Source organism: Hemiscyllium ocellatum, chromosome 11 (genome assembly GCF_020745735.1).
Source record: "Hemiscyllium ocellatum isolate sHemOce1 chromosome 11, sHemOce1.pat.X.cur, whole genome shotgun sequence".
NCBI lineage: Eukaryota > Metazoa > Chordata > Chondrichthyes > Orectolobiformes > Hemiscylliidae > Hemiscyllium > Hemiscyllium ocellatum.
The window spans coordinates 38,896,893-38,919,576 of NC_083411.1; the positions used below are offsets into that span (position 1 = coordinate 38,896,893).

Genomic DNA, 22,684 nt, shown 5'->3' on the forward strand with positions numbered 1-22,684 from the left:
GCTGCCCTAAGACCAACATTCTTTGTATCCTCAACATGTTTGAATGCCTGCTGCTGACCTAGAAGAGCATTTGGCAGCTGTTCCACACGGAAGCAGATGGCAAGGAGATGGAGAAGCGGTGGCTGGCACGTCAGAGGGGGACCTGAAGGTCCTGGTGGATGGGGTGGTGTATTGAAGAGATGTTCTCTTCCTGGGTGGCCAGAGGTGCATCACCAGATGGTACCAGGCTGGTCAGAGATTGTTACCAAGGTTAGTGTCACCTCCAGAGGACAGAGCTGCAGTGCAGAAAGGTCTATGATCTTCTCTGCTCCATCATAGTATCATACTCTGCTCTGCCACCCCTCTCTCAACATCCCAGTCTCTGCACAGACCCTTCAAAAAAATCCATGTCCTGCCATCTCCTCTGTCATATGTAACACTCAATCACCTGCTCGAAACCCACCCTCTCAAATCACTAACACTGAGCAGGCATTGCCTCCTCACTCCCTTCAAATGCCTTAACATCTTTCCTCCATATGCACCAACAGTAACAGTCATGCTATCTACATCTTTGTGTGTCTCATTTACACAATTGCAAAAGACATTCTATAACTAGGCAAATGGATGGATTGTGGTGAGTCATGTCAGTACATTGCATCCTCACCTCAGGAAAGAATTCTTGTCCTTGCAGGGGAGGAATGGGGACTGCTCCTGCAGGGATGCTGCAATGTCCACGTCCCAGCAGCTGAGCAAGTAAAGCTCATCATTCCACTGCAATTCTAACATTCACCAGTGTCAATACCTGACAGGGAACATCACTCCTAACCACTGTGCACAGAGTCTTCTGTTTTTACTATGTTACAGTTGCACCAAGCCACCACAGCATACTGTAGGAGACCCAGCAAGCTCTAGGGGAGAGGTCAACTGCTGGTGACAACAGAGATGGCTTCCTGGAGGAAGCATTAAAGTGTTTGGGATACAGAGTTATTCCATCACCAAGTCACCCTTTATTAACACATGCATTGTACATGTCACTGACCCAGCTAGCATAGAGCTGGATCAGAGGAAATAGAACCCCAACACACTTTAAAATCTGCTTTATTCCAATTTCTCCCCCACACTACCACCTGACAGCAACACATGTTCTTATCTATCAGCCAGGACTCCGATTGGAGCAGATTAAAATATCCATAAAAGAAATCATATTCTATAAAATCCACCTGGCTAATCTAATTTGAATTATTAGTTTCCACTTACAGTTGTAGCAGATAGCTGTCATGCACTAGGCACCTTCTCAGCACCCAGCAAATGCAGAATTAAGGAGAATCCCAAAGCATTTTATTCTTATAAGCAAGCTGGTAAATAGAGAAAGGATTGGTCCACTAAAAAGGTAAAGAAGAAAGGCTGTGTGTCGAACCTGACAGAATGGGGGAGATTCTGAATTATTACTTTGCATCAGTGTTCACTGCGGAGAAGAACATGATGAATCTTGAGATTAGAGATAGAAGCTTGATTAGTCTGGATCACGTTGACATAAGTAGGAAAGATGTGTTGGGTAGGCTAGTCGTTAAGGTGGACAAATCCCCAGGATCGGATGGGATCTATCCCAGGATGCGAGGGAGGTGGGGCCTTGACATATCTTTGTGGCATCCTTAAACACAGTTGGAGGTGTTGGAAGACTGGAAGGTTGCTCATGTTGTCCTCCTGCACAAGAAAGGTAGTAGGGACATTCTGGGTAACTACAGGCCAGTGAGTCAGACGTCAGTGGTGGGGGAAATTGCTGAAGGTACAAGGGACAAAGTCCATTTATATTTAGAAAAGATTGGCTTATCAATAGGCCAACATGGTTTTGTGGGGGAGAGATCATGCCTTACCAACTTTGAGGAAGTGACCAAGTTGATAGATGAAGGAAGGGCTGTTGATGTCATATACATGGACTTCAGTAAGGCATTTGATAAGGTTCCCCATAGTAAACTAATGGAGAAAAAGTGAAGTCACATGGCGTGCTGGGTGGATAAAGAACTGATTGAGCAACAGGAGACAGTAGTAGTTGAAGGGAGTTGAGATGGAGAAAGGTGACCAGTGGTGGGGCCACTGTTGTTTGTGATATACATAAATGATCTGGAAGAGGGCACTGTTGGTATGATCAGCAAGTTTGCAGATGACATGAAGATTAGTGGAGTAGCAGAAAGCATAAGGGACTGTCAAATAATACAGAATATAGATAAACTGGAGAGCTGGGCGGAAAAGTGACAGATGGAGTTCAATCCAGACAAATGTGAGGCGATGCATTTAGGCAAGTCAAGTCTAATTCTAGAGCGAATTATACAGTTAACGGAAGAGCCTTGGGAAACGTTGATAAGCAGAGAGATCTGGGAGTGCAGGTACGCTGCATTGTACGCTGAAGGTTGCTGCAAAAGGTGGATAGAGTGGTCAAGGAGGCATATGGTATGCTTGCCTTCATTGGATAGGGTATTGTGTATTAGAGCTGGCAGGTCATGTTAAAATTGTACAAGACATTGGATCAGCTGCATTTAGAATACGGTGTACAGTTCTAGTCGTCACATTACCAAAAGGAGGCGGACGCTTTGGAGGGTGCAGAGAAGGTTTACAAGGATGTTGCTTGGAATGGAAGGTGATGGCTATGAAGAGAGGTTGAGTAGGTTAAGTTTGTTTTCATTAGAAAAAAGGAGATAGAGGCGGACCTGATTGAGGTTTACAAAATCTAGGGTAGACAGAGTTCAGCTTTCTCCCCAGGGTGAAGGATTCAATAACAAGAGGTCATGCTTTCAAGGGGAGGGGTGAAAAGTTCAAGGGGGAATACATGCAGCAAGAACTTTACACACAGAGGGTGGTTGGTGTCTGGAATGTGTTGCCAGCAGAGGTGGTAGAGGCAGGCACGGTAGATTCATTTAAGATATGTCTGGACAGACGCTTTGAGGTGGGGAGCAAAGGGATACAGATGCTTAGGAATTGGGCAACAGGTTTAGACAATAGATTTGAATCTGCTCAGGCTTGGAGGGCCTGTTCCTGGGTTGTAAATTTTCTTGGTTCTTTGACCAGTGATAACTATGAGGGACTTCACAGAAGGAGGGGCAGTAGTAACAGACAAGTAAACAAAATGTACTGAAGCTAGAGAATCCAATGCCTCCTACATTTCTACCTCCGTGGACAGGTCGGCAGTTGTAATAGAGGTTGAACACGGTCAAGGGATATAGGAGAGTCAGGCACACTTGCGTTGGTTGTCAGTTGTGAAGGCAGAGGGAAGAGAGTGGGCCAGGTAGCTTGCCCTCACATGGAGATACCTCTCCCTTTTAAGTGCCCATTCCATCAACCCAACAAGCTTCGCATTTTCTCAGGTCAATACCCAAGTCACCAAATGCTCTTACACTTGCTTACCACCCTACCCTGTAGCCTATTCCTCTATGACTTTCAGGCTGGCTGCATAGGTCATGTGTTGGGCCTGAATCCTGCTGTCATGTGCTATGACAAGATGCATGCACCCTTACTGAGGACTGATGCATTGCATGGCCACCTACCTGGTTGCATGTCTGAGTTAACTATTATTACAAGGGACAACTAGGCAATGCATGCCTTTAGTGCACTTTCACCTGGTGCCTAAAGGGCAAGAAGAGTTGCCCTGGTAGACAGCCTGATCCATAGCATGGATTGGGTTCCTGTTGCCGAGCAGTACACATACCTGATGCTGATTTTAAAAAATGCTGGCAGCCAGTGTGCCCTGCTAGACAATTTTGGGCTTGCTGGGTGCACTGCAAGTACATTGCAGAAATGCCAGCATGGTAGCAATGACTCCCTGAAATTTAAGGGTCAGTGTTTGTGGTAGAACAAAAGTTAAAGATCACAACACCAGGTTGTAGTCCAATACGTTTATTTGGAAGCACTAGCTTTCGGAGCGTTGCTCCTTCTCTCCAATTTGTGGTAGAAAGGTGTGTGCCCATTAATTGTGCCCTACTCTGTAGCTTGGCCTCAGGCAAGATTGAGGCCAAAGGTGGCAACAAATCCACTAAACACCTGCTCTGGTTTTCCTAATGCCTAGTTTGGCAAGATCACAGCTGGAATAGTAATGATCAACAAGGATCTTTTCAATCACTAGTTGCTGTCAATTTGAAAACTTGCTACTTATTTGGCAGGAATCTCAGCATGCTGCTTGTGGAAAACATAAAACATCAGGTAAGATGATTTGAAGGAAATATGTACTTCACCAGTCTCTTGCCCAATTTGGTCACATATCTCACCATTCCCCACAACACAGACCTTCGATTCTGGCCAAACTCTTAAACTCCGTTATCGTGCAAACTGACTATGGTAATTAAAAGTTGAGACTGTAGGATATGGTAGCCCATCTCAGAATTAAAACACAAGTTCAGATTCTACATGGAAAAGAAATTAAAATAGGTAACTCTAGGTTGCATGGTGAAACTACAATGATTATTCGAATAAATTGCATTGTGTTGCAATTTCTCCAATTTTAACCGCAGATTGATCAAAATAAGCCACCATTGCTATACAACAATTATGCACTTTAAATACCTGCAGCAAATATGTCGGCCTCAGGAAAGCGTTCAACGTTTGTAGATGTAGCTGGACTTGGCTCAGGAAAAGAGTTGAACACATCTAGGAAAGAAAGAGTTACAGGAATTATGTGCAGTACCAAAATATCTTTCCCTCCACATGCCACCCCATAGATCTTTACAAATACGGTTCCCATTTAAAACAAGTTTATAAATGCTTTCTAAAATGTCTAAAACTTTTCAGTTTTAAAAGAGGAAATAAAATACAGTAGTTTGAACTTTTTTAAACAACTATTCATCTAAAGCAGCTTTGGAGGGGATAGTGAAGAAAATGTGAACATTTGTTCCTACAATTCTCTGAAAATTGACAGCCATAACGAAATTTACAAAGTTACCTGAATTTCTTTAGATCCAAATTTATTTGGATCTGAAAAGATACGTGAAAATTCAGAAATACTTGCTAGAAGAAACATAGTACTCCCAGTTTAAATTCAATTGCAAATGTTCAAATTAGTAGTAACTGGCAGACATTACACAGACCCAACTAACAGAGCCAGCTCCTGGAGTGAACAGAATCCCTGACACTTCGTTCAGAACAAATGTACTTGTAAAAACACAGTCAACCGGGACTCCCTGATTGGGCCAGATTAAAACACCCATAGAAGAAATCATATTCTAAGAAATCAACCTGGCTAAGTAGTAACCTTAGTGCAATTAACTAGATTTCCTCTCATATGAAACAGAGTCAGTTATGTTTTAAAGCATTTATTCTACCTCTCTACCAACCAATTATTACGGAAACTAGCAGTACAAAAACCTTCCAAATACCAGTACTTTTCAATATTAGTCTAAATGAATAGAAGATTAAAGCACATTGTTAATGAAAGCATTGAGCAAGCACCAGGACAGCCACTCATTTATAGAAATAGATAAAAATCACCCAAAGTCTTTCACACAAAACAGTCCAAGAAAATCTCAACAAAGTGAGGTACTCTATGCTAAGAGTATGAACAATGCACACATGTTCTGAAGGATTATCTCAAACTCATTTCAGATAAATACGCCTTATTTTAAGTTAGCATCCAGTGAACACTCCAACATCGGGAAAGATAAATCCACAAGGGATGAAATCAGATAAAACAAAAACATCAACGGTACTTATACAGGAACAGTCACCTTTTCAGTATACTTTACTGTAATAGACATTTTCTGTTGTTAAGGAAAGCTTCAGGGCCACCTGTCATAGTACATATAAATTGGTCAAAGTTCACTGGGTAGTGGCAGTGGTATTGCTGAGGGCAAGTGAAGTGGAGGGAGGGGAAAAGATGCTGATATAGAGTCATAGATGTACAGCATGGAAACAGACGCTTCGGTCCAACCTGTCCATGCCGACCAGATATCCCAACCCAATCTAGTCCGACCCAAGCCATATCCCTCCAAACCCTTCCTATTCATATACCCATCCAAATGCCTCTTAAATGTTGCAATTGTACCAGCCTCCACCACATCCCCTAGCAGCTCATTCCATACATGTACCACCCTCTGCTTGATTATGTCCAAAATTCACAACTTCCTTCATCACTATAACTTAGAACACTGCACTTATTAGTTAACTGGTTTCTTCCAAACTTTTGATTAACAATGTTCATTTAAAGCTTCACATTTATACACCTGTTTTGAAAGGGCACATGTTTTCTTGCTATCTTCAAGGCTTTGAAAATAATTCAAAAGTAATATTCTAAAGTCAGAATAACAGATTTATTAAATTCTAAATGCAAAGACATTTAAATCTAGATACTTTTAAAATTGTAAAATTTATTTTGAATTAAATGTTATCACTGCATTAATGTGTGTGGTATCCTTTTTCTAAAACAAAACTCAAGTCATGGTAAACACCAAATTTGAGGCATTCAAGTTCTGGAATTCAGAAGAGGGAAGAGAGAGGGGCAAGTTAACAGAAGAAAACTCAAACATGATAGATCATCTACTGTTGAATATTGGCATTACTGGTGAAGTTTTTAAACAAGTTTCTTGTACTGGTACTCATTCTGCAAATTGGAATGGTACTTCATTGTAGAGCAGACAAACTTTGGGTGGAATCACCACAAGCATCATTAGTTTCTTCAATTCTGGACAGCAATACATCAGTTTTATCTTTGATTTTTGAAATATATGTTTGTATTGCTTCTCCCAAAAGTAAAGTAGATTTCAATTATGACCCAATGATTATGTTTGTATTCTGACACAATGCACCTTTTAGTTGAAATTTAAAAAAAAGATGGTATTTCTAGTCAAAGCTAAAACACACAGTTAAAAAAAGGACAAGATTTGACTCAGCTGATTCAAGTTTACATTTTACTTCCCTTCTATCAGAGTTAAAAATACGCAAGTGGAAAGGACACAGCCATACCCAAGCTTAATGAAATACAGAAGTCAATTTCAATCACTCCTCAAACTTTGTCATACAGCTTCCTTGAAATGACAAAGTATTCCTCAATTATTTGAGGACACTGCAAGAATGCTTTAGGTAGAAGCTGAATTACATTACTTACATTCTACCTGGAATGGCAACCTCTTAGAACATACGTAGAAAAGTTCAACACAGAACAGGCCCTTTGGCCCACGATGTTGTGCAGAGACTTGATCCTAATGTAAAACATAGTAACTTAACCTACTCACCCCTCAACTCACTGCTATCCATGTGCATGTCCAGCAGTCGCTTAAATGTTTCCAATGCTTCTGCTTCCACCACCTCAACTGGCAATGCATTTCATGCATTCACAACTGTGTAATGAACCTACCTCTGATGTCTCCTTTATACCTTCCTCAATATCTTCAAATTATGACTTCTTGTACCAGTCAATCCTGCCCTGGGGAACGGTCTCCGGCTATTGAACATCTATTCCTCTCATTTTGTACACCTCGATCAGGTCTCCTCCCTTCCTCCTTCTCTTCAGAGAGGTCCGAACTTATTCAACCTTTCTTCATACAGCAAGCCCTCCAGTCCAGGCAGCATCCTGGTAAACCTTCTTTTCACCCTCCATCTTTCCTACAGTAGGGCGACCAGAACTGGACACAATATTCCAATTGTGGTCTCACCAGGGACTTGCAGAGCTGCAGCAAAACCTCACGGCTCTTAAACTTGATACCCCTGTTAAAATGAAAGCCAAAATACCATAAACTTTAACAACCCTATCCACTTGGGTGGCAACTTTGAGGGATCTATGTACTTGAACATCCAGATCCCTCTGTTCCTCCACACTGCCAAGAATCCTGACTTTAATCCTATATTCAGCATTCAAGTTCGACCTTCCAAATTGCATCACTTCGCATTTATCCAGGTTGAACTCCATCTGCCATTTTTCAACCCAGCTCTGCATCCTGTCTATGTCACGCTGCAACCTGCAGTAACCCTCTATACTATAGGTGACACCTCCAACCTTTCGTGTCATCTGCAAATTTACTTAACTACAAGGAGCAGAGCCCTGCGGGACCCCACTCAATACTGTTCTCCAGGTAGAATATTTTCCATCTACAACCACTCTCTGCCTTCTGTCAGCCACCAATCCAGATAGCCAAATCTCCCTGTATCCCCATACTTCCTGACTTTATGAATGAGCCTACCATGGGGAACCCTGTCAAATGCCTTGCTGAAAGCCATATACACAACATCCACTGCTCTATCGTCATCGATCCGGCTTGTCACCTCCTCAAAGAACCCAATAGATTTGTGAGGCATGACCTGCCCCTCACAAAGCCATGCTCACTGCCTAATATCACACTATGCTTGTCAAAGTCATAAATCCTATCCCTCAATTCTTTCCACAACTTTGCTGACCACAGACGCAAGACTGACTGGTCTGTAATTGCCAAGAATTTCCCTATTACCCTTCTTGAAAAGTGGAACATTCGCCTCCTTCCAATCCTCCAGTACGATTCCCGAGAGTGGGGAGGCAAATATCCTCGCTAGCGGCTTAGCAACCTCCTTTCTCGCTTCCTGGAGCGGCCTAGAATAAATCTGGTCTGGCCCTAGGGGCACATCAATCTTCATGTTTTCCAAAATTTCCAGCACATCAACTTCAATCTTGATCGGGTCAAAACTGTATCCCAGCTCCTCTAGGTTATTTACAAGTTCCCTTTCCTTAGTGAAAACTGAAGCAAAAAACTCATTTAGGGCTTCTCCTTTTCTGCTCAGACTCCACGCACAAATTCCCTCTGCTATCCCTGATCGGCCTTCCCTTCTCCCTGACCATTCTCTTATTCCTCACGCATGAGTAAAATGCCTTTGGGTTCTCACGAATCAGTCTTGCCAAGCCTTTTTTGTGCCCCCTCCTGACTCTCCTCAGTCCATTTCTGAGCTCCTTTCTAGCAAGCCTGTAATCCTCTAAAGCAGTGCTAGATCCTGGCTTCCTCCACCTTATGCAAGCTGCCTTCTTCCTTTTGACAAGAAGTTCCTCTGTTCTAATCATTCGAGGTACCTTAATCTTACCCCTTCTTACCTGTCTCAGAGGAACACATTCGTGCATCACTCGCAACTGCTCCTTAAATAGTCTCCACGTCTGCTGTGCCCTCTGTGGAACAATTGCTCCCAGTCTGTTCTTCCCACTTCCTGTCTGACAGCGTCAGTTTCCTTTTCCCCAATTAAATATCTTCCCTCTAACTGCTCCTTTCACTCCCCAAGGCTATGCTAAATGTGAGGCAGTTGTGATCACTATCACCAAAGTGCTCTCCCACCATGAGATCTAACACCTGTCCTGGCTAGTTGCCGAGCACCAAATCCAAAATGGCCTCTCCCCTGGTCAGTCTGTCTACATACTGATTGAGGAAACCCTCCTGAACACACCTGACAAAAACATTCCTCCAAACCAACTGCACTAAGGAGGTTCCAGTCGATATTGGGAAAGTTGAAATCACCCATAATACTGCTACTTTAGCATTTTTCTGGAATCTGCCTGCTGATGAGATCTTTAATCTCTCAACTGCTATTGGGGGTTTTCTACAGACCACTAATGCGGTGACTGTTCCCTTGCTATTCCTAACTTCCATCCATACCGATTCAGTAAACAAACCTTCCTCAACAACCTTCATTTCTGTAGCTGTGATGCGCTCTGATTAGCAATGCTGCACCCTTCCTCTTTATCCACTCTCCCTGGTCTTTTTAAAGATTCTAAACCCTGGATCAAGCCACCATTCCTGCCCCTGTGAAACCCAGGTCTCTGTTATGGCCACAACATCGTAGCCCCAAGTACTGATCCATGCTTTAAGTTTGTCACTCTTATTCCGGACACTCCTTGCATGAAAGCAGACACACTAATTGATCCCCATGTTTCGTCTTATTACACACAGCATCATTAAATACAGCAGAACCACTCTACATCTTCACCCTGTTACAATACAGGGTGAGCAAGCCAAACCAAATCAGCCACACTATCACTAGATTTGCAACACAGTAAAATTAAAGCATACATTCAACAACCATTAAAATTACTCAACTGCTCCCAAACTGATTTTATGAATAATAGATCTTAGATACTAGGTTTATATAACTTAAAATATTAAATAAATAATGTAACTTTGGAAGAGCATAGGTAAACAAGAATGTAATGAACATCACAATCTAAAGCTCAATCTTCTTTGATCATAACTATAAGTAGGGTTTAAGGAATACGTTTTTAAAAAAGTTAAAGAATTGTAATTTTTACTTCAATAATAGTTTCCCAAAAAAAAAAAGGTGGCATAGTGGCTCAGTGTTTGATACTGCTGCCTCTCAGCATCAGGGACCCAGGCTAGATTCCAACCTCGGGCAACTCTGGAGTTTGCACATTCTCCCAGTGTTTGTCTGGGTATCCAATCAGCCACGAGCCCTGAGTAAGGCAACACCTCTGTACAGATTCATTTAGTGTCCTTACATTAGTTAAGTTGCATTATTTACCAGGCCAGTTCCCCACAGAAAACACTCTTTCAAAAGAAAGGGATTTTCAAAGCTGAATTCTTAACTTCAACTCTCCGCTCCAAACCAAACACAAAATGAGGAAAAAAAGTGATGGTCTCAACAACCCATAATTTGTTCGTTTGAGTTCTTTTTTCTTCCTTTAGTGCACTTTGGATGCCTTGTCCCAAAGATCAGTAAAAAAAAAACAAACTCCGCTATCCTTCAATTTTCTCTTGGTACCTTGCCTTCCCAGAGGATTCCACTGGTTAGAGACCAATCATTCCATTTTTGCCTCAACTACACTCTCCGTCAGAATCTTTTCTTTTTATCCACAAAGCCTTAAAACTGTTTAAAATGGCTGAAATTTGCCAAAAATCAGCTAAGTGAAGAGTTTTATGGAGGATTTCACTGGGTGATCTGTAATAGGTTCTCCCATAATTCTCTACTGCTTCTCATTTTGCATGCACCACACCTCACCTCTGGTGAGAGTACAATAGAGCATGCTCTGCTTGCACTATTGTACTCTCACCAGAGAAAAGCCCAGCAGTGTAGAAAGAATGAAACATGATATATGATGCTCTACAGGGTTGATTGTAACCATTTTCTCTCTGCTACCTCACATTCACTAACTTTACCACTGTACATTTCTCCCATCAAGGCTCAAGGTCACTGCTTCCTTTAATGGGCCTCATCTGCTCCATCCCAACACATAACTAAATCTTATTGTCCTCAGCACTTTCTATTCACTTGCGACATTTTCTCCAACTGCACTGCCACGAACTGCTGTACTAGTCATCTTCACTGCACTCAATCCCTCATTTTTGTCTCATTGGAGGAGAAAATGGTCAACGATAGGGCTGAAAGAGTTGCCAACCTCCAACTCATCAGCTAATACAAAGAAATAACCCTTTAGCTTTTAAGAGGAGGGTAAAGAGGGCTCAAGTAGGATGCAGACATCTGTATCCTGGCAACAAAGAAAGATTAACTGTAAAGTGCTCTCCCATTATTACCATGCTGAAATCATTCTTAACATGCCCAAGCTTCTACCCCTATTTTACTAGTCATTGTGATTAACCCCTTCAAGGCCCATGGGGAAATCACCAATCTCCTTGTATAGCTCATTGAGCAGGAGTTCTTCTGGTAACAGACTATAGCCGGTCCAGCTGGAACTCATCACCCAAGTCAAAAAAAAAGACCAAAATTACCATGGGTTTTTCTTTTAATATTTAAATTGGCTACGTGGACAATTCTTAGGAAGGGGTTAGTAGTTTACAAAAACGATCAGTGATTTTAGTGGTGGGCAAATCTCACTGTGCAATAGCACTTGAGAAGAGGAGAAAATAAATAGAAAAAATAGCAGAGCTACTGATGGCTCTTGTAGCAGAGAGGTAGTTTCCCTACCTCTGGGCTGTGGAGGCCTGGACTCAAATCCCACCTGCTCCAGAGATGTGTAGTAACATGTCTGGACAGGTTGATTAGAAAAACTAAAATGACCAATTGGTGCTCAAAAACGGTACAGAATTGGCAATCTCAATTGGTTTTAAATAATAAGATGCAACAATGGCCATCCTGGCTAATCTGTAGTAGTAACAGAATATTAATTAAAAAGTAATGTGTATATCATTTACATCATTTTTGATTTAAATAAAAATATGGCATTCTTTTGCCCAGAAACACTGCCATTTCAGGGTCACTTAAATTGATGAGCTAATTCATGACAATGGGCACATTAGTGCAGATGAACCATTTTTCTGGAGCAAGGGATCCCTGCAACTTTGCCCAACCCTGTTAAGCATGAGGATTTGCTAATATTTGAAGACAGGAACTGGCCTTATTACAAACCAGTTTCTTCATCAGGACAACTGGCTGAACCGCTCAAAAGCCTCTTGATAGATAAGTACTTCAGCTCGTGACTATGGGCATATCATCCTCGACAGGAAGTGTCAGATAATTGATAAGCATTGAGGGGAAGTGGCAACTGGAGAGAGGTCAAGGATCCTTGTCCCCCAACACCTTGCTGTTGGTGCCAAGTACTATTAACTGGAGTGGAGTGATGTAGTTCAGGTCTGCATATCTGGTACACAAGGAGTGGTGATGGACTTGGGTCTCCATTGTAATCACCAATCTATCCAGAGGTAGCCAGACACATGTCAGACAGCAACAGGTTATAGATAATACTGATGGACTTTTTCAGTCTTTGAGCTAGTTTCTGGATGGCTTGCAATAATCCTGCCTGCTGCTCTTGCGTCAACTTGTGCATTTGACTATAGTTCTTAAGGGGCTGAGCAGACATCAGACTCCTGACTGCCCTCTGGTACCAGTGTTTGTTAACCAGCTCCAGAAACCAGCTGTACAAAAAAGGGAGAACTATAGTGGTAGGAGACTCAATGGCAAGGGGGAATTATGGGGGTACGAAACTCAGTAGTGAGGGAGAGCTACAGTTTTCCATTTTGGAGAAGATTTGTAGTTCAGGTTGTAAGTTTGCTCGTTGAGCTGGTAGATGTATTCTTAAACATTGTCACCATGCTAGGTAACATCAGTGAGCCTCCGATGAAACACTGGTTTTTGGTCTCTCTTGCATTTTGTGTCTTAGTCTGTTGTGCTGGGTGGTATCACTTCCAGTTTTTTTGAAAAGATTTGGATCCCATTTACCAATCTATGTTTGTTAAATGGAGTTCCAGTTCGAATGCCAGGCTTCTAGGAATTCCCATGCGTGTCTTAGTTTAGTTTGTCCCAGTTGAACTGGTGTCCCTCTTTGTCTGCGTATGGATTAGTGATAACTGGTCATGTCTTTTGGTGGCTGCCCAATGTAATGTTTGTTGTAGCCCTTACAGGGTATTTTGTACACGATGATTATTTTGCTGGTGTTGGTGCAGGTTTGTGGGCTACCATGATGCCTAGGGGCCAGAGTAGTCTGGTTGTCATCTCATATCTTTGATGTATGGCAGGGTGGCTAGAGTCCGTGTGTGTTAGGTCTTCTTGTTTAGGTTGGTTATGTAGGAATTGGCAAACGGTGCTTAAAGTCGGGTATCTGTTATTCCTGAACACATCGTATAAGTGTTTTTCCTTGGCTGCTTAGTTCCTGGGTGCTGCAGTCTGTTGTGGCTTGTTTAAATACTGCCCTGACGTAGCTTCATTTGGAGTGTGTTGGGATGATTACTCTTGTAGTTGAGTACCTGTTCACTGTGTGGGGCTTTCCTGTAGACACCGGTCTGCAGTTCTCCATTGATTTTTCCTTCTACGATGACATCTAGGAACGGGAGTCAGTTACTGTTTGCTTCCTCTTTGGTGACCTTTATAGTAAAAGGGTTGTTTATGTGTTTCTTCTAATTTGTTGCATTTTGTGATGATTCATCCACACAGCGGACGTAAAACTTGGGCTGGATTATGGGAATGGCTGCTCATTCTAACCTCTGCATAACTGCTTCTGCAAAGAGCCCTGATATTGGTGATCACACGTGGATGGTATCTTCGTCATCATGAAACAAATTAGAAGGAACCCACAAACACAAACAAGATTCTTACTGGCGAATTTTTGTACCAAAGAAAAGCAAAATCCCCTCCTTAGGATGTCACAGTAGAACGAGAAACTAATGGAGAGCTGCAGACCAGCATTTACACAGACTAGATTCTCAACTACAAGAGCAAATCATCCCAACACCCACAAACTGAGCTGCAGCAGGACATTTAAATGAGCTACAACACTGCAATACCCAGGAACTACGAGCAGCTGAGGAAAAAACACCTATACAACGTATTCAGGGAACAACGAGTACCCGATAAGCGTAGTCCACCGATTCCTACATAGACTTAACCAAGACGACATGGCACGCTCAGAGACTCTAGCCAACCTGTCATATATCAAAATCAGACAACGACCAGACTACTCTGGCCACTAGGTATCAAGAAAGCCCACAACCCTACCACCACACAAAGCACATGAAGAATTTAGAAGGACCCCATACCAACAACCAGAGCGATCATATACAATAACACCCTGCAAGGACTCCAACAAAACATTACATTGGACAGGTGGGCAGGAAACTAGCCACCAGGAAACATGAGCATCAACAGACATGATCAACTATCACTAAAATCCCTACACACAGGAGGAGGAGGACATTAGTTCGACTGAGTCAATACATCCTTCCTGGGACAGGCTAAACAAAGACATGCATGGAAATTCCTCAAGGCATGGCATTCAAACAAGGCATCCTTTAACAAAAACATATTTGGACTCCATTCACAAATCTCCAGAAAAAGAACTAGAAATGATGTAACCCAGCACAACAATTGTGGGCGGCACAGTAGTTAGCACTGTGCCTCAGTGCTAGAGACCTGGGTTCAATTCCCACCCCAGACAAAAATGTGTGAAGTTTGCACATTCTCCCAGTGTCTGCGTGGGTTTCCTCCAGGTGCTCCAGTTTCCTCCCACAGTCCAAAAATGGGTAGGTTAGGTGAATTGGCTATGCCAACTTGCCTGTAGTGTTTGGGTAAATGCATGGGTGGATTGCTCTTTGGAGATTTGCTGTGGACTTGTTGGCCCGAAGGGTAGGGTTCTAATCTAATAGACCAGGATACAAATAGCAAGCAGGACAGAACGCCAAGTACTTCATCGGAAGCTCACGGATGTTACCAAGCATGGTGACAAAACTTGAGAACAAATCTACTGGAAGACTCAATAGTGAGGGTACAGATAGCCATTTCTGCAGTCACAGATATAACTCCAGAATGGGGTTTGCCACTTGGGACAAAGATCAAGGATGTCACTGAATGCTTGAAAGTGGAGATGCAGGTAAATAGGATAGTGAAGATAGCATTGTTGGGCAGAGCACTGAGTATAGGAGTTGGAATATCATGTTGTGGCTATACAGGACATTGGTAAGGCCACTTTTAGATTATTGCATGCAATTTTGGTCTCGGTCTTATCAGAAGGTGATTGTGAAACTGGAAAGGATTCAGAAAAAATTGACAAGGACGTTGCCAGGATTGGAGGATTTGAACTACAGGGAGAGGCTGAATAGGCTGGGGCCGTTTTCCCTGGAACGTCAGAGGCTGAGGGGTTATGCGACAAAAGCTTTATAAAAATCATGAGAAGCATGGATAGGTATAGATACAAGATTTTTCCCTGGGGTGGAGGAAGTCCAGAGCTAGAGGGCATAGGTTTAGGGTGAGAGTGAAAAATATTAAAGGGGCCTAGCAGAGGGTGGTGCATGTATGGAATGAGTTGGACCAAAAGGGTCTGTTTCTGTGCTGTACACCTTTGACTATGACTCCAAGTCTCATCTGCAAAGATTTGTCGTAACATCTCAAACTGATTTATCAAAAGAAAATTCTATAAATCAGTCACAATTGCTTGTGGCAGTGGTAGTGTCCCTTCCTCTGAGCTCAGAAACATGGGTTCAAATTCCACTTACTCCAGAGATGTAATATCTCTGAACAGATTGAGTAGAAAATAGGTTCAAACACAAGCAAAGCAGGTGTGTGTGTGTGTGTGTGTGTGTATGTGTGTGTGTGTGTGTTCGTGTGGCCAACTTTCTGCCCCTCTTCTCAGTTAATGTTTAGGATAGGTGCCACTGGAGAATGAGCATGCAGTGTTCATTAATGTGCTCAATGAGCTTAGAGGGCTTGAAACCACAGACGATACTGTGCTTTAATTTTCCCTGTTCAACTCCACTTTGATTTAGTCCTTTCCCTCTCTCTACAGAGCCCATCTCACTTTTAATGCTTCACATTGGTCTCAAATATTTACTTGGCCGCATGGTGATTACTGTAGTGGTTAGTAGTTTACAAAAGGAGGAGTCACACTTCTGGGTAGGAACAAAAAAACACAGACCCAGATCGCACTTCCAAATATAAAAACAAAAGAAAAACAGACCCTGATAATGTCTTAGTGGCAGGAAAGTTGTTTAAAGTTGTGCGTGATAGCACTTCCGGATATGAAATAAAAATAAAACACACCCAGGGATTCTTGTGGCACAGTGGTAGTGTCCTAGATTCTGAGCTAGGTGGCCCAGTTTCAAGTTCTGACTGATCTAGATGTGTATAATAGCATCTCTGAATAGGTTGAATAGAAAATATTAATGCAGATCCAGATAGTACAGTGGTAAAGTCCCTACCAGGGATGTGGAGCCCTGGATTCAAGCTGCACCTGTTCAAGAAGTGTGTAATAACATCTCTGAACAGGATGGTTAAGAAAAGCAGACCCAGTAATGGATTTGCATGCAAATATCTAATTGGCTACACAAGTGATTTAGTGATGGTGGATAGTAGTTAAAAACAAAAAAAGGGCACCCGGTTCGGGGGTGGGGGGGGGGGGGGGGGGTAAGTCAGAGTGCCTCCTTGTGGGTCTGTTCCTGGGCCTGGCCAAACTGGCCATAAACAGGTACAGGCAGCGGGCCACCATGGCCAATTGCTAGCCCCTCTTCCACAATTATGTCAGAGCCTGACTGTCCCTGGAGAAGGAGCACACTGTGTCCAGCAACACTCGAGATTTTCAGGGAAAAAGGCAGGCACTGCAGGGAGTGGAGTGCATTATTTCCCCCTCCAACTATTTTGATTTAATCCATGCCCTCTGCTTCACTGTTTGATCATGCACCTCTGAGAAGGGTACTGCTGGTCACTGGCCACCTGGGTGTTACCTTTCTTCCTGGTGGTGGGAAGTAAATAAATATTTGTATACCTATTGTCTTTCAGTGTCTCACATCTGCACACACAATATAGGTACTGGGAAAAATATAAGCACAATCGTAGTTAGGCAGTAGTAGGAGGATAAAGAAAATTAAAAAATAACCAGGAGATTTAAGAAGTTTTTTAAAAAGTGATTTGGCGATGGGGAAAAACAACATTCAGTTGCAAGCTAATACTTCAGGATATATAGAGAAAGAGAAATAAAGCAGTCCCAGGAATGGGTCTGCAGAATTATGACCTCTGGGCTGGGTTTAGTCTATGTATGCCACAAGTAGTGACTCTATCTTGGGAGTTCAACAATAAATGATGTTCCTTTCTAGTGGGACTTCAGAGTTATTCTTCTCGTCTTCTACCCTTTCAGTTGAGATTAGAGGGGATGGGTCTTTTGCAGCATCAAAACATTTAAATCGGAAAAAGGCAACTACACAACTCCACGCCATCAAAAAGAGGCTTAAAGAAAATCCTGCCTTGATTGCTTTGGCTGTATTATAGGATGATAAAGGTGCTCTTACTTCTGGTGAAGATCTTTATTTTCCTATACAATGCAATGGAATGAATCTCAGGGGTCCTCATTGTTCATGAGATACCCTTGCATCCTTCAGTTGTCCAGCACAAGCCATCCAAGGATGGAATCGGCATCTTCTGTCTGTACTGTAATTTCTTATAGAATCCCTATAGTGTGAAAGCAGGCTATTTGGCCTGCTGAGTCCACATCAACCCTCTGAAGAGCATCCCATTCAGACCCACCTCCAATCCTGCAACCCTGCCAATCCACTTGGCCTACACAGCCCTGGAGACTATGGGTAATTTAGCAAGGCCAGTTTCCTAACCTGCACATCTTCGGACTGTGGGAGGAAACTGGAGCACCCGGAGGAAACCTGTTCAGGGGAGAGGAATGTGTCTGTGTGGAGTTTGCACAGTAGTCTGAGGATTGAATCAAATCTGGATCCTTGATGCTGTAAGGCAGCAGTGTTAACTACTAAGTCACTGTGCCACCCCAAACCTCAGATCTGTCCATAATGGGAATCTGATGTTGAGAAGGCATCTTATGACCCTTTATGGTGTCTGTGGAGGTATTACATTTCAGATTGATTAAAAATACCTATCTGTTCAGAGATGTTATTATATCTCTCTGGAACAGATGGAACTTGAACTCTTGCCTCCTAGCCCAGAAGTAGGAACACTATTGTTAAGTCACAAACATGCTGGCCATCATGACATGGTGTTCTGAACCCTACCTCCATACAAGGTATCATCATGCCACATTCCTTCTCTGATCTGCACAGCATCCCATGGATGATGAGCGACTGTGTCTCTTGCACTTTCACATCATAAGGGCACCTTAAAGAATAATCTCTGCCTTAGGAGGTTACATTACATCCACTTAGGATATTGAGAATTTGACTTCAATCAGTTGTCATCTTGCCTCAAGCACATCTGCCTGGTATCAGTTTTTTTAAAAACCCATTACTACAAGTCTGACTTGGCAATTACACTCTCAAGCCTCACTCTTTGTTGAATCTGGCAGAGATTCAAATTCTTAAATACAATTCTTAGCCAATGTCCTTGCCTCAAACCAACATGAAATTCCAGCTCATCCAAAATGTTACAGCTTGCAGCTTCATTCATACTTCATTACCACATTCTACCTTTGCTCCCTAGACTGCTAATATCTCAGTTTTTTTTAAAAAAAGTCCCGAAGGCTTCATTCTATCCAGAGATATACTCTTAAGTCTGGGTTTCCTCCAGGGTACCAGCAGTGGCTTCACACTCCACCAATAGTCCTGTGCTCTCAAACATCAGTCAGTTCTTTTGGCTTGTCATTTTTCTGCCTACTGTTTAATACCATGCTTTTGATCCACTACTAAGAACATAGAAAAATACAGCGCAGTACAGGCCCTTCGGCCCTCGATGTTGCGCCGACCAAATCCTACCTAACCTACACTAGCCCAATAACTTCCATATGCCTATCCAATGCCTGCTTAAATGACCATAAAGAGGGAGAGTTCACCACTGCTACTGGCAGGGCATTCCATGAACTCACAACCCGCTGTGTGAAGAATCTACCCCTAACATCTGTCCTATACCAACCTCCCCTTAATTTAAAGCTGTGTCCCCTAGTAACAGCTGACTCCATTAGCGGTAAAAGGTTCTCAGTGTCTACCCTATCTAAACCCCTAATCATCTTATACACCTTTATCAAATCTCCCCTAAACCTTCTTTTCTCCAATGAGAACAGGCCCAAGTGCCTCAGCCTTTCCTCATACGATCTTCCTACCATGCCAGGCAACATCCTGGTAAACCTCCTCTGCACTCGTTCCAATGCCTCCACAATTTTCCCTTTCCTTTCTTGGCACAGTTTATTTTCCTTAATTCAAATCATATCAATTTAGATGTGAAAAGTTATTCAAAAAGTATGTTGTTCTTTCAAATAAAATATATATTATCACAGATTTTGCAGTCAGCAATAAATGAACAGGTGCTTCAGTTGTGAAGGGTCATTGGACCTAAAATGTTAATGCATTGTCTCTGCAGACATGTTTAGACTTCCCAGCAATCTATCATTTCATTTCTAATTTCCACTCTGTTTTGTTATTTTGTCATGCCTACAGGTGTATACCTATACTGCCCATAGGCTCTTGGTAAGCTTTTAAACAGCAATTCGAAGTCTGATGAATTGTGAGTCCAACTACAAGTGATCTGCAAGGAGAGCAAATAACTCAAGCAATGGTGTCTCTCTTACTTAAATAGTTGAAATGGAGCACTGTTTTTTTTTAAAAAGGGCTTCTCGAGACGGAGGGCTACTTTGATTTTTAGGGCTATATTTTTGTTTTCTGGGGTATTTTTTTCCCCCAATCGATGCTGCACTTGTGCTCATGTTGAGTTTTGTGGGCAGCTTGGAATAGAATAGAACAAAACAAAATCCCTAGAGTGTGAAACAGGCCAACTAGCACAAGTAACAGATTGCAAACACTGATACATAAAGGTTATTAGACCTTTTAACTTGGAATGTATAAATAAGGTTTTAGTTTATTAAAAAAATTTCTTACTATATATCCTTTTTGTGTTCACAAAAATTAGTTGAATGCAAACCTTGTTTAAAAATGTAGATTTTCCAGGAATTATTTAACTAGGCAAACAGAATTCATAATAGCTTCCTGAAAATCTTACTGAATGCAAAATGTTGGTCTAGATAAACAATGCTTGCAGATCATCCACCTATGTTTTCTTCATTTCTATGCATAAAATATATTTTAAGGCCTTAGCAGATTACAAAAAGCTCACCTGTCTGCCCCCTCAGTATGTTGAATAATACAGATGCTTATAGCTCCAATGAATAAAGTTACACAATGCATAAGTGTTTGTGTTAACAACCTCCCAATCATTAGTGGATCAACTGATACTCAGTATGGTGTTCTACCCCCCTTCCCAACCAACACTTGGATTCTGCTTCAAATCACCCTCCTCTCCAGACACTGAAGCTCTGCTCATCACCTCCTCCCATCTGACACTGAGCATTTGTATCACTGTTTCCTATCCCCCAGTGTGGCTTTGCGCACTTTCCCCTCTTCACTTGGATTTTGATCATCTTCCTAGCCAACACTTGGGCTCTACTCTCTCTATAGAGTAAACACACACAGCTCAGTCCAAGACTGATCACCTCCAGACAGAATGCTGCTCCTGCCTCCTGAAACTCTGCTGCATGGGAGACCCAGGACCACCAAGGGCAACTCATGCAGCTCCTCAAATAAACAGGTCATCTTTCAGCCATCCTTGCTCCTCACAAGACCAGTCTCTCCAACAGGGAACTTACAATTGGTGAAAAGCAGCAATAGAAACAACTGACTGGAGAAGCAACTTCTCTCCAATTGTGTCTCCTACTTTCCAGGAAACTTCCACCAATTGATCACCCAATGATTGAATTTTTGCAGGCACTCCAGGGTTTTTCAGGGTAAGAATTCACCCACTATCCTATGTATTTTTTAAAAAAAAATTAAAAAAAAAGAGTTGCTGGTATAGTATCTAAACCAGAAAGTGTAAGCTAGAATTCTTCAAAGTGCTAAAGTGTGTAAAAAAAGAGAATTAGATTGAAAGAGATAGATAAACCAGTCAAGAGAGAGAAAGTAAAATAAAATTCATTTTTAAAATAAAATCACCAGCAATAAAATTTAAACAAGATTCCATTCTTGTCCAAGAGAGTATCTAGTACCAGAGGTTGTTTGATAGCAATTGAGACTAAACTCACTACTAAAACATTAATTTAGGATAAATCCATTTTTCCTGGCACCTTTAGTAGCTGGTGAAGGACTGCTTGGCATGTATTGGAATGATAAACCATGTGATACAGTTAGAGCAAGGTCATGGAGAAGTAGGTCAAAACAAAGCTTCTAGATATTAGTATTTATTTGTGCGTGTACATGTAGCATAGTAAACTAGGCAATCACTATGTATTAATGGTGAGCACATATAATTCATCTCTATGTGTTCAACAAAAAAAACAAGCCAAATTTTCTTAGTTATCACTGCCTGAGATTAGAATGAGATTTTTCATCCATTATAATGCAAAATAAACACCGTCACAAAAACATATACGTAAGAAAATGTCCTTCCTGCAATTTGTGCTTATATTGTCTGGCTGGAGATGTCTTTGAATCCATAAAACAGGGGCAAATACATAATTGAAATGCTCCACCTTTTGATTTGAAACAATTGTTGAATGGGAAAAGTGTGCATTCAGATTGTAGTCAAAGACTAGTGGTGATGCACTTAAATTTTAAATGACACTAAAAATTGCTCACCACATACTCTTTAGTACTTCTGACAGCTGTATGCTATCCAGATCAAGTATCCACAGAGTAATTGGTAACAAGTCTACTTAGGAAAGAAAAAGGAGCCCCTCAAAGTGGGCCAAGAGGAGACAAATATAACTGGAAGTTTGGAACCAATTATCTCTGGAGGTATCGATTCTGAAAATATGAACCAAGTCCACATTAGTTTAGTAGGGCATAATTTCCTAGCCAACCTAGCTCAATGGAACCAGGAATTCTTCCCAAGTGAGTCCAGATAACTTTGCAAACAAATGCTCTAAGTTGGCTGAACTTTCAGTAAAAGTATAGGTCTGGCCAATCAAATTCAAAAATGGAATGTTTAAATCTTAACTGATAATTTGAAGCCCTCAAGGATTGCGCACGCAGTGGTTAATTGGTACATCTATCCATTTTAGGTTCCTCAGTAGCATATTTTGGGAACTTAGACAATGACTAAAAAAAAAACAGCCAGCTGAAAAAATTTAAAACATCTGATCAAGTTAGCAACAGGGTACATTTACACAAACCTGTTATTAATGAGATTTGGATTAACAAAAGAATGTACAAGAATTCCCCTTTACCGCTAAAATGGTGGGCCAATGTCTGCTTTGAAGCAGCACTAGATGCAATTGTGATTTTTACCACATCTTCAACAGGTTGCATGTCAAACACATCCAAACGACAGACAGAGTCAATGCAACCAGAGGCAGTAAATGGGTCTAATAGATAGAAAAAGAGAGAAA

At 41.8% G+C, this 22,684-nt stretch overlaps 1 protein-coding gene across 3 annotated transcripts in view; it reads right to left on the reverse strand.

Annotated features, from left to right (window-relative positions):
* si:ch211-200p22.4 (phosphatidylinositol-binding clathrin assembly protein) overlaps nucleotides 1-22,684 on the reverse strand; it is a 162,699-nt gene that overhangs the window by 34,815 nt on the left and 105,200 nt on the right. For 2 of the 3 annotated variants that reach the window (XM_060832539.1, XM_060832540.1), the window contains 2 exons: nucleotides 22,523-22,660; nucleotides 4,531-4,614 (listed from right to left, as the gene is read on the reverse strand). In XM_060832539.1, coding sequence (XP_060688522.1) covers nucleotides 4,531-4,614; nucleotides 22,523-22,660 — 222 coding nt within the window. The remainder of the gene's footprint in view (nucleotides 1-4,530; nucleotides 4,615-22,522; nucleotides 22,661-22,684) is intronic. The other variant, XM_060832541.1, reaches the window with a different exon arrangement.